The sequence below is a fragment of the Terrapene carolina genome, unplaced genomic scaffold (genome assembly GCF_002925995.2).
Source record: "Terrapene carolina triunguis isolate 2854851 unplaced genomic scaffold, T_m_triunguis-2.0 Scaffold243, whole genome shotgun sequence".
Classification (NCBI taxonomy): domain Eukaryota; kingdom Metazoa; phylum Chordata; order Testudines; family Emydidae; genus Terrapene; species Terrapene triunguis.
In genome coordinates, this window is record NW_020664594.1 from 167,032 (window position 1) to 178,894 (window position 11,863).

General features: G+C 46.5%; 1 protein-coding gene across 1 annotated transcript in view; it reads right to left on the reverse strand.

Annotated features, from left to right (window-relative positions):
• LOC112111072 (unconventional myosin-X-like) overlaps nt 1–11,863 on the reverse strand; it is a 214,155-nt gene that overhangs the window by 164,272 nt on the left and 38,020 nt on the right. Inside the window, exons 6-8 of the mRNA XM_026657427.1 lie at nt 8,960–9,044; nt 2,924–3,027; nt 1,863–1,992 (exon numbers count right to left, since the gene is read on the reverse strand). Coding sequence (XP_026513212.1) covers nt 1,863–1,992; nt 2,924–3,027; nt 8,960–9,044 — 319 coding nt within the window. The remainder of the gene's footprint in view (nt 1–1,862; nt 1,993–2,923; nt 3,028–8,959; nt 9,045–11,863) is intronic.

Sequence of the window (11,863 nt, forward strand, 5' to 3'; positions counted from 1 at the left end):
TGTGAGCTCATGTTCAGCTGATTATCCACCCCCACCTCCAAATCTTTCTCAGAGTCACTACTTCCCAGGATGGATCCCTCACCCCCGCATTCCGTAAGTATGGCCTACACTCTTTGTTCCTAGATGAACAGATTAACCTTTACCCGTATTAAAACGCATATTGTTTGCTTGCACCATTTACCAAGCGATCCAGATCACACTTCATTATTTACCACTCCTCCCAATTTCCAGGTCATCTGCAAACTTTATCAGTGATGAGTTTATGTTTTCTTCCAGGTCATTGATAAAAATGTTAAATAACACAGGGCCAAGAACCGATCCCTGTGGGACTCCACTAGAAGCACACCCATTCGGTGACAATTCCCCATTTACAATTACATTTTGAGACCTATCAGCCAGTTTTTAATCCATTTAACTTGTGCCATGTTAATTTCATACAGTTCTAGTTTTTTAATCAAAATGTTGTGCAGTACCAAGTCAAATGGTACTAGAGAAGTGTAAGTATACCAACATCAGTATTATCTTTTCAACCAAACTTGTAATCTCATCAAAAAGGGATTTCAAGTTAAGTCTGATAGTATAAACCTACCCCAGCCATTATGTATAGAGCCAGGCGGCCTCTGAGCATACCTAATGGATCAGGCCCCACAGAAGAGGCAGACACTCCTCCCACAGTTCATGAATTGCACTGGGGCTTTGGCAGGAGACAGACATCTAGATGCCCAGAGGGAAGCAGCAGGGCACACGCCCAGAGGCAGAAACACAGGCACCAAGGGAATTTTTACTGCAAAAACTGGGGCACCAAGAGGGCTTAGGTGCCTACAGGATTTGGTGGCAGTCAAGCAGTTTTCTGAATTGCAGCAAGACCTAAAACTGGGATTCAGGCGCCTAGATTCCTTTATGAATCCAGGCCTACGTCTAACACCTTACCCAAGTCCAAGTGTATTATATTAGCATACTTACCTTCATTAACCAGACTTGTAATTTTGTCAAAGAAGAGTATCAAGTTCATTTGACATTTCACAAAATCATTTTGAAAGGCATGAATTACAAGCAGCCTTCGGATGAATTACTGACTACACTACTGTGTAATATTATTATTTATGTTCCAGTAGTGATCAGAGACCCCTAATCAGGATCATTGTGCCAGGATCATTGAGAAACACACTACACAAACACACACAAGAGCTGCCCTCTGCCCAGAAGAGCTTACAATCTAGTTTGTCAGGATGCAAATGAATGTCTGTGTGAGTGTCACAAAAACCCAAAGACTAAAAGGGGAGGGAGGATGAGAGTAACAAATTAAAACAGGTTTAAAAGTTATTCTATGTGTAATTTTGTAATTTTTTTAAAACAGTTGCTCATTTTTTAAACTTCTGCCTCTTTAGGAACTGAGGCTCTGCCAGACCAGCTCAGACTAGATACCTCTGGTTGGGGATCCTGGCTCCAATGGTGATCAGTACCAGATACTTTGGAGGAAGGTGCATGAAAATCTGTAGTGGACAATTTTTTTAAATCTCTGCATGTTTCTGTTTAAATATCTCCATATTTTTATTTACACACAGATCATAAATAACCATGTGTCTATCGACTCAGCCCCAGAGTGTTGGGAGTGGGGTGAAAGGGGCCTCAGGGCCATGCCCTAAGCAGGTTGACGTATCAGGCTTGGAGCCCTGAAACCTGGGTCAAGATCTCAATCAGAGGAACTTGGGCAATGTGGGTTGAGTGGGTTAAGCTACTGGGGCTTGGTGATGTGTGTCAGCAAGCTAGGGTATCAAGGGGAGAGAGGGAGGGACAGAGCCATGGTGGGAGACTATCTGGGCTTGGACAGCAGGGTGCATAGTTCACAGGATCATACTTACCTGCTTTGGTTGTAACCTGGGCTCCTCCAGCCGTCATGAACTCCATGTTTCCCAGCTGAAGAGTGCCAGAGAGAAGTTTGAAGATGTCATGTATCTCTTCGGTGCTAAACTCCATCACTTTCAGAGCAGTCTACTCAAAGCCACAAAGAGAAGACATAACTTATATCAGCAGGGCCGTGCTGTTTAAAATAGGAGGCTCAGAATCACAGTCACTCAGATGGAAGGGACCTATTAGAGATCATCTAGCTCATCTCTTGGGGAGTGGCTGTACATTTATTAGTGTATTTTTAGACCTTTTCTACCCCTCTCTCATACACATTATACCCAGCTATAGAGCTTTCTGCTTACCTATTCTTCCCACCAGGTTTCACCTCTGCCTCTACACTAAAATCACCATGGTTCAATGTCATTGCTAGTTCAAGTTTGTTTCCCTTATATTTTAATATATTAAATACACTTCTTTGGCCTTGTTTTCACCAAACACACACAGTCAGGTCTGTCCAAGTTACAGGGATAGAGGAATGAAGTGTCCACACCACACATTTTAAACAGTGTTGTAATCAGGTTACCTGGCTCAGTTACATTTATAACCTTTACCTTCTGCCTTACTTTGGGTGTTCAAGGGAAAGCGCCCCTTCTCCTGACCAAACCCCTCACCAGGCCAGACAATGCAGTGCACGAGCCATGCTAGATAACACAAGTGAAATGCCAGAGCAATGCATGCAGGTCACATGATGTTGCATCACTTCACGCAACGTCCGACTCTTTGAGCAGTTCTGTGCTGGAGACAAGGCCACTCTGACTCTCTCAGGCATTGCAGCACCTGCATGGTGTTCTCAGGCTGACTCCCACTTTCAGGTCTGGGCTTCCTCTCTTTTAATCTGTGACAATATTCCTGTTCCATTCATATTTTAATTGCTTCCCCTGTTCGAGGGCCAAACCCCATCCAATACCAAAAATGATCTAACTACAGAGGCTATCAGGGATGGGGAAATTACTCTAAAGAAATTGCCACAAGATCACAGAGGAAGTGCCACATGGGACCCAGGAGAAGAACTCACCATGACCTTGTTGAACATCTCTAGGTCATTCAGGTTCTCATCACTCACACAGCCGGACTGGTTCAGGTAGCGATAGCTCTCCGGTTGAGAGAGACACAGGGCTTCTGCAGGGAGCCAGTCCCCCAACATTACAGAAAGAGAGGGGGGCAGGTGTTAGTTTACTCAGGAATCAGCTGACATCCTTTGCTACTTTTCCCTTCTAAGTTATTCTGAGGGCAAGGTAGTGGAGAGGACTTTAGATCTGGAATACTAGCAATTAGTGAAACACATCAAGATTTTATTCTCAGGCCAAGCTCCAGATATTCCAAGCCTGGCTTCACCTCCGATATAGGGAGACCACTCCTCTTTTTAAAGATGGAAATTCACTGCTAAGAGTATTTAAATTGACAGGAAGGAAGGTATAAAACTAATCCTATGGGATTCACCTAACCAACTGCTCTCCCACTTTTCAACAGAAACAAGCCTGAGACAATCAGAAAACAACATGTGAGACTGTGTGGAAGGATAGAGAAAAAACTGTTACCTTTCGTAATCGTTCTTCGAGATGTGTTGATCATGTCCATTCCATTCTAGGTGTGTGCATGCCCACATGCACAGTCATCAGAGATTTTTGCCTTAGCAGTATCTGTAGGGATGGCTGTGGCGCCCCCTTAAGTGCCGCGCTCATGCATCGGTATATTAGGTGCTGCTGGCCCCACGCCCTCTCAGTTCCTTCTTGCTGGCAACTCCAGAGGGGCAGGAGTGCAGGTAATGGAATGGACATGTGGAGCAAACCAGATCGAGGTGCCACCGCTTCTGATGCCGAGACCAGCCCTTGATCAGCCAATCGAGGTCTGGGTAAATTTGAATGTCCCGATACCTCAGGTAAGCAGCCACTGGCACCATGCACTTTGTAAACCTTCTCGGGGCTGACAAGAGACCAAAAGGCAGCCCCGTGAATTAGAAATGGCGCTGGCCCAACACAAAATGGAGGAACCTTCTGTGTTCTGGGGAAATGGAAATATGGATATATGTGTCCTTCAAGTCGAGGGCGGCGTACCAGTCTCCCAGATCCAGGGAGGGGATGAGGGAGGCAAGGGAGACCATGTGAAACTTCAACTTCTTGAGATGCTTGTCAAGGTGACACAGGTCTAGATTGGGTCTCAGGCCCCATTTGCTTGTGTTGAGCAGCCAACGGTCTGATGTCACTCACGACCATGCCGACTGGAAGGGGCATAAGCAGTTGAGGAAAGAACAGGAGGATGGATCCAGGTACTTGACAGAGGCGCCGCCCCCGTTCACACCTTCAAAATGCCTGTCTCTGGCCCCCAGAGTGTTTCGAAGGGCTGGGTTGAGCCAGCGAGGGAGAGGACGAAGGGTGGCATCGCTTAAACCCTTTGTCTTTTTCCTTTCACCTGTAGGATCCCTGCTGGGAAGACCCCCAGGACTGAGGTGGAGGAGGAGGCTGGAACTGCGAAGTGTGGAGGCCCAGCAACCACAGGGTGGCCCGGGAATCTTTGAGGTCACGCAGCCTCACGTCAGTGAGCTCAGAGAAGAGCCCTGCACCCTCAAACGGGAGGTCTTGGATCGTGGTCTGCATCTCTTGGTATAACCCCGAAGACCGTAGCCAAGAGCTGACCCCATGGCCACCGCCAAGGCAACCACCCTGGTGGCCGAGTCTGTAGCGTCCCAGGCCATCTGGAGGGCGTCTGCACCCTAACCCTAACCCTTCGCCACCGCTTTGTCCTCCTCCAGGATCATGGCAAACTCAAGGACTAGGTCCTGTGGAAGGGCCTCCGTGAACTTGATAAGGGAATCCCATAAATTAAAATTATACCTGCCCAACAGGGCTTGGTTGTTGGATAGCTGGAATTGGAGGCTGGCCGTCGAATAAATCTTTCTGCCGAAGAGGTCTAGTCATTTGGTGCCTTTATTTTTTGGTGTGCCACTCACCTGTCCCTGCCTGTCCCTCTCGTTAACTGCGGACACAACCAGCAACCCCGCCGGTGGGTGCATATAGAGACATTCAAACCCCTTTGCGGGGACAAAATACTTCTTTTCCACACGTTTGGAAATGGGTGGAATCAAAGATGGGGTCTCCCACAGCGTTTTAGCAATCTGTAGAACCCCTGGGCGGACAGGTAATGCAATGCGGGCTGGGGTGGAGGACGATATGACGTTGAACAAGTTGTCTGATTGCTCCTCTAACTCCTCAGTTTTGAGGTTCAAGTTGGTAGCCACCCTTTTAAGGAGCGCCTTAAAGTCGTCAGGGGGACTTCCAACAGACCAGGAGGTCCCAGCCACTGCTTCGTTCGGTGACGAAGATGACGAGGGCATCACTGGGGGAGGGGCGGATTCCCCCTCCCTTTTTGGAGACGGCACCTTGGGTGTTTGCGCCTGTTGAGTTGTCCCTGTGGTGGATTCCACACCGTGTTCTGAACCCGGTGCTGGTGGTTTGTCCAAGGCAGCCACAGGGGAGAGGTGGGAGTATGGAACTGGCATCACTGGTACCCCACAAGGGTTCCAACACGGCCATTGAGCAGGCCACTGTCCCTGCTGTCACGCCACCAACACCACGCTGGTCTCGCAGGCTGACGGGATTCATACCCCACCCTTGGCAATGGGCTGAACCCCAGCTCCGACTCTGAACAGTCCCCTTCTGGGTGACCATGGTGGGGCTGTGAGGTCTGCGTATGCCGACTAACTCTCGCCAGAGACCGATGTCCAGAGGATGGGGATTGCTGCCTGTCCCTCAAGCGGTACCGAGGCAGCGGAGATCGGTGCCGCAATAGCGAGAGGTCAGGCACCGGTGAGGACTAGCACCTAGGAGACCGCCTGGTTGATAGAGATGTGTGCCAAGGTGATCTTAGGCAGGAGGCTGACCGGTACCGGGACCGCGGGGACCGGTGTCTTGATTCTGGCGATCCGTGCCTTGTGGTAGGAGAGCACGGCGTTGGGGACCTGGGCCTTCTAGCTGTCAACTGGGGTCGTGGGACCAGTGTCCTAAGCCATGGGGACATAGACAAAAGCCTGCAATCCGGGGGCAAATAGTGCTCCCCTGCCCTTTGGGGAGGTCCCATGACTGGCTTGCCCTTGGGCTGCAGGGCCTTAGTCACTTCTGGCACCTGGCACGGCGTTTGCGGTACCGGTAGGCCCACCAGGTCTTTGGCCACTTGGGCCGTCTTGGACGACGAAGGTCCCTATAGAAGCCGGGATCCCCTACCGCTCCCAGGAGTCAGATCCTTGGCTGGGCTAGGGGGTCCGACCTTAACAGTACTCCCTTGTAGCCCCGGGGTGGGCACATGGCCTGAACTAGGTACTTTGCCCAGAGCCCCCTTCCCCTCCTTGGACGATGCCGGGGAGTCCTTTTTTTTGGACGCATCTTGGGCACCAGGAAGGGGGAACAGTGCCAGGAGGATCCCGGTGCTGGCAGGGTGCTTCACACCAATGCCGGCAGGGTGCTCCACACCAATGCCAAGGTGCTAGGAGCAGAATCCAGTCGGGAAGGCTCTGATGCCGGGGGCAGCATCCATCAGGAGCTCTCTCAAGCGGATGTCCCTCTCCTTTTGAGTTCTGAGATGAAAGTTTTTGCAAATCCTGCACTTATCTTTTATATGGGATTCCCCCAAGCACTTCAAACAGCTGCTGTGAGGGTCATTGATAGGCATCGGCCTGTTGCATGAGGAACACGGCTTAAAGCCCGGGGAACGCTCCAGGGCGAAGTCCCAGTTGGGACTCTAACCACTAAACTAAGAACTAAAATGGACTTAAAATGCTAACTAAGTACCTACAAACTAAACAGAAAGGGAATAACAACGGGCTGTTAAGAACTGCTAACGCTCTTGCTATGCAAGACAAGGCACTCTGACCAACCCTCATGAGTGGTAAGAAGGAACTGAGAGGGCATACGGACGCATGAGAGGCACTTAAGGGGGCGCCACAGCCGACTCTATGGAGACCAGCACGTGGGCACGCACACACGTAGAATGGAATCAACATGAGCAAGCACTCGAAGAAGAGGTCAACACCAGATGAGAGGAGGGTCAGCAAGGGGAGAGGAGAGGGGTAAGTGAGGTCAGCTACAGCAAGTACATGGAGAGTTCGAATAACCAAGGAGGTACATTGTAAACTGGATCCTGAAATGAATGGGCAGTGTGTGAAGATGTGTATGGACAGCTAAGGAGGCCCCCAGTGGTCTCCATAGAGAATACATTCCTGAGATAAATTCAGTAAACACAAAAATCTTCATTATTTAAAGAGGACATTTCTTAGGGATTTTAGACACAGAATATGACCAGCCTTAAAAGGGGAACTGCAAAAGATTAAAAGCATTAAAGAAGCTGCTAGCAATGTCCTGTCAGTAAGAGGGACATTTGGTCCATAACAATGCACTCCAAAGAGGAAATTCTCTTTAGCTTTCTGCAGTGTTGGATGTTTAAGTACTTCTCTAACTATGGACACCATTAGGGACGTGTTTAAACGTCCTGTTATCCACCTACAGAATATAGAATCAAATTCAGGGTCTTGGTCCTTGTCTTCAAGGAGTTTAATGGGCTGAGTCTAGCATATCTAAAAGAAAACCTGAAGCTCTGGGATGAAGACAGGTCAACCCACTCCATTCCTCAGGCCCAATGGAACTTTCAACTGTAAAGATGAAGCTTATTTGTGCAGGTAACAGATTTTTCTCAAGGGCTGGTCCAAGACTGTGGAATGAACTCCAATGAGAACTAAGGGCCATTGCAAACCACAGCATCTTCCACTCCAAGTGCCAAGAGCACTTTTCTGACCAGCCTTCTCTAACAAACACAGCAGCGCAAACAGTAGGAGAAAAAATCCTACCAAAAGAAAACATTGCACTGAGCACACAACTCCCCTCCGAACTGTTCCCACAGAAGAACAAAGCACACGTAACAGATGTTGTTTGTCATGTCACTTAATGCATGACTGGAAGGCGCTAAGACACTACAGTTTTGAGGAAAATATAAGAAGTAGAATAGACCCAAACTGAACTGAATCCTTCTGGCATCCTTGTCCCTCTACATTATCTCTTCTGCTCTTGTGGCTTCAATTACTATCTCTTTGCTGTGCTGATGAATCCATGGTATCTCCCCACCCACTCCAGCCTCATCTCTCTTATTGTCTCTCTAATATCCCACTCCCAAGGCAAAATTAACATGGTGAAAACTGAACTCACCTTTCTCCACAAAACTTCCTCTTGTTCACCCTTCTCTATCACTGTTAACAATCTCACCCAGATTCACCATCACTGTGTCATTTTCAGCTCCTTTCTGCCCCAGCTATACAGCTGCCAAATCCTGTTGCTTTTCCTATATGATGTCTCCAAACTCCATCCTTCCCCTCCCCATGACTAGAGCTAAAATCTTTATCCAGGCTCTGGTTGTCACTTGCCTCCACTGCTACAACCTCCTCCTCTCTGGTCTCTCCAAATCTCACCTCTCCGTCTGCCAAACATTCTACCTTGAAAAATCTCTGCTGCCTGTTACTCCCTCTCTTTAAATCCATCCACTGGATCCCTCCTGCCTTCTGTATCAAGTTTAAGGCTCTTCATCCTCCCCTTCAAAGGCCTAAATAATTTAGCTTAGCTCTGTGCACTCCTCTTTGTTTCTCCTTTGCCGTGCAAAGACATCTCTCTCCCACTTTCTCTTATGCCTGGAACTCCCTTTCCATTCTAGTGCAACAGATATCCACTCTCTCCTCTCTCCCACTTCTTTTTTGGGAAGGCTAGCAGTGTTTATCAACCACCCAAAGTGCTGTTATTTATTTTTGAAAGACTGCCACCCCGCTCCTGCTTACTGCTCCTGTTTATACAAGGATCACATTAGCTCTTTTTTGCCACAACATTGCACTGTAAGCTCATCTTCAATTGCTTGTCCATTATGACCCCTAATCCTTTTCAGAGTCTCTGCTTTCTAGGATACAGCACTCCATTTTGCAGGTGTGGCCTGCACTCTTAATTTCTAGATGTACAACCTTGTATTTGGCTGTATTAAAATTAATTTTGTTTGCATGGGGCCAGCTTACCAAGAGATCAATTACCTTTCTGCTCCCCACTGACACCAGCCAGCAATGCATAAAAGATGTGGTAATTCCGCTCTCCCAGGTTCTGGTGCACAACTCGATTCTGAAATGAGCACAAGAGGACAGCAGATAGCAAGTGAAATCCACATTAGAATTAGAATTCATGGTAGTGAAGAACATTGAGAGGGCAAGGCCCTCAGGGAATCTCTAAGGCCAATGCAAGCAAAGCAGTAACTGGGGCCTTGAGGGTCTTACCACCCAAATCAATCTCACATCAAAACGTGCTCTTGTTGCTACTGCGCATGTGCAAATTTCTCTGAACTCAACTATTAAACATGAGTAAGGTGTGTGCAGGAACTGAAGTCTCAGTGAGGTCCTTACCCTTACCTCAACTGAGTGTTCGACCTTCCTAAGTACACTTACTCAGTGCAGGGGTTCTGCAATAATGTGTGAGATTAGAGCTCTGGTTGACAGGAGCAAAGTGCCCAGGAAGTCCCTCTCATCCAGATCCCAGGCTCTTTTGTCCATATCATGGAACCCAGCCTTTATTTATAATAATAATATATGGAGATATACCTATCTCATAGAACTGAAAGGGACCCTGAAAGGTCATTGAGTCCAGCCCCCTGCCTTCACTAGCAGGACCAAGTACTGATTTTGCCCCAGATCCCTAAGTGGCCCTCTCAAGGATTGAACTCACAACTCTGGGGTTTAGCAGACCAATGCTCAAACCACTGAGCTATCCCTCCCCACAATCACTAAATGACATACAGGTGGGGGTGTACAAAAAGGAGGGCAAATTTACAGAAGGGCACATTTTGACATATAGGGAGACCTCAGTAAAATGTATATAGCCAGAGGTGCCATTTAAGGAGGGCAGGGGAGCATCTCCTCCCCTCCACCCCCCGAGTTTCATAGCATAGCGGAATGCAAACAGGAAAGTGAACCACTTCTCCGTGCTCTCGCCAGAGGAGCCAGAAGCCCTTAGCTGTGGTCTGAGAAGTTGCTGCAGGGCTGTCCCAGAGGAGCTGGACAAGTAGCTCCCCCCACCCTGGCTCAGGTTTCCTCGGCTGTCAGCTCTGTGCGAGAGACCAGGAGAGCTGACACCACCACCCCTGCAGCCCCAGGATCAGAGGACACTCAAAGCAATTCATATGGGTAAACAGCTCCTTGTTACCCATCTGATAGGATGAGAGCCAGGAGAGAGCAGTTTCTGGATAGCCTTGGCCCAGAGAAGGGACCTGATGAGTGCTGATCTCCTTAAGTCTCTCCACAAAGCTGATCAATGTTATTTTCAGTGTAACAGTCAGTGCTGCCCTTATACAAGTCAGCTGCGCCTGATGGAAATCAGAGGAAGTTATGGTACATACCTCTACTTCTCAATCAGCAAATAAAAATGTTTTCTTTCTTGAATTAGCCTATGTACCCCTGGGACTTTTTTTAAACAATTCCTGGAGGGCTCTTAATCCTACCAGGTTGTTACAGCCTTGGAACAGGTCTCTTTACTAACTTCCTTAATATACGAGTATGCCCTTGAAGTGACAAGGGCAAATTTTCTTAGTATTATTTAAGACATATAGGGTTACATATTATATTTTCATTAAGAAATGGTTAAGAATCATCCAGTTGGGCCACTGCAAATACAGACTCAGGAAATCTATATCACATTATAGAATTGAACAGTTTCCAGAGGCTAAAACAGGCTTTTAGATCAGTCATTTGTAAATGCAAGTTCAATTTTTAAATTCATTTTTATGTTTAATCTTTACATCTTTAGTAGCTTGAACTGAAGTGTGTTTTCATTTGTGCTGGAGAAATATCAAATGCATTGTATAAACAGATTACAATGTTTAAGACTTTATAATTACTGAGTAACTTAATAGGAAAAGAAAACACATTGCTTTTGAGAAAAGGTGATAATATTTTTATCTGCTGAAAATACACCTTCAGGTGTCTTAGAGCTGATAGGAAACCCGAATTGGCCCATCTATTGTAATATTTTCTTTTCAATTATCACTTTAAACGCTTTTCATCTTTCCTTTTTTAAGCTAGTGCCAAAACGAATTTGTTCTGTAATTTATTAGTTATTCTACGTTTTAGAATGATTGAGGGGAACAACTGCTTTAGACTGCATCGCTTTTTAATGAGAAATCAAATATACAAATTAAAAGCGCACGTTTTCTTGCTTATAATTTTTTAGAAGGTAATATAAATGAAAATAAAAGAGTATGTGGATATTTTAGGGTGATTGGTGTGAAGCTGTAAGGACAATGATATTGAGCAAATACTCTGCATGAATTTTATTTAAAGTTATTAGTTCTTGTATTAAGGTTCCAAAACTTATATAGGAAAGTAAATGCAAAGTAATGCACATTGGAAAACATAATCCCACTATGCATACAAAATGATGGGCTCTAAATTAGCTGTTACCACTCAAAAAAAAAAAGATCTTGGAGTTATCATGGATAGTTCTCTAAAAACATCCGTTCAATGTGCGGCGGCAATCAAAAAGGCTAAAAGAATGTTAGGAACCATTAGGCAAGAGAGACAGATAAGACAGAAAATATCATAATGCCTCTATATAAATCCATGGTAGCCTGGACCTTGAATACTGCATGCAGATGTGGTCACCCCATCTCAAAAACAATATATTGGAATTGGAAATGGTACAGGGAAGGGAAGGGCAACAAAAATGATTAGAGGTATGGAACAGCTTCTGTATGAGGTGAGATTAAAAAGACTGGGACTTTTCACCTTGGAAAGAGATGACTAAGGGGGGATATGACAGAGGTCTATAAAATCTTGACTGGTGTGGAGTAAGTGAATAAGGAAATGTTAAGTATCAGAGGGGTAGCCGTGTTAGTCTGAGTCTGTAAAAAGCAACAGAGGGTCCTGTGGCACCTTTAAGACTAACAGAAGTAT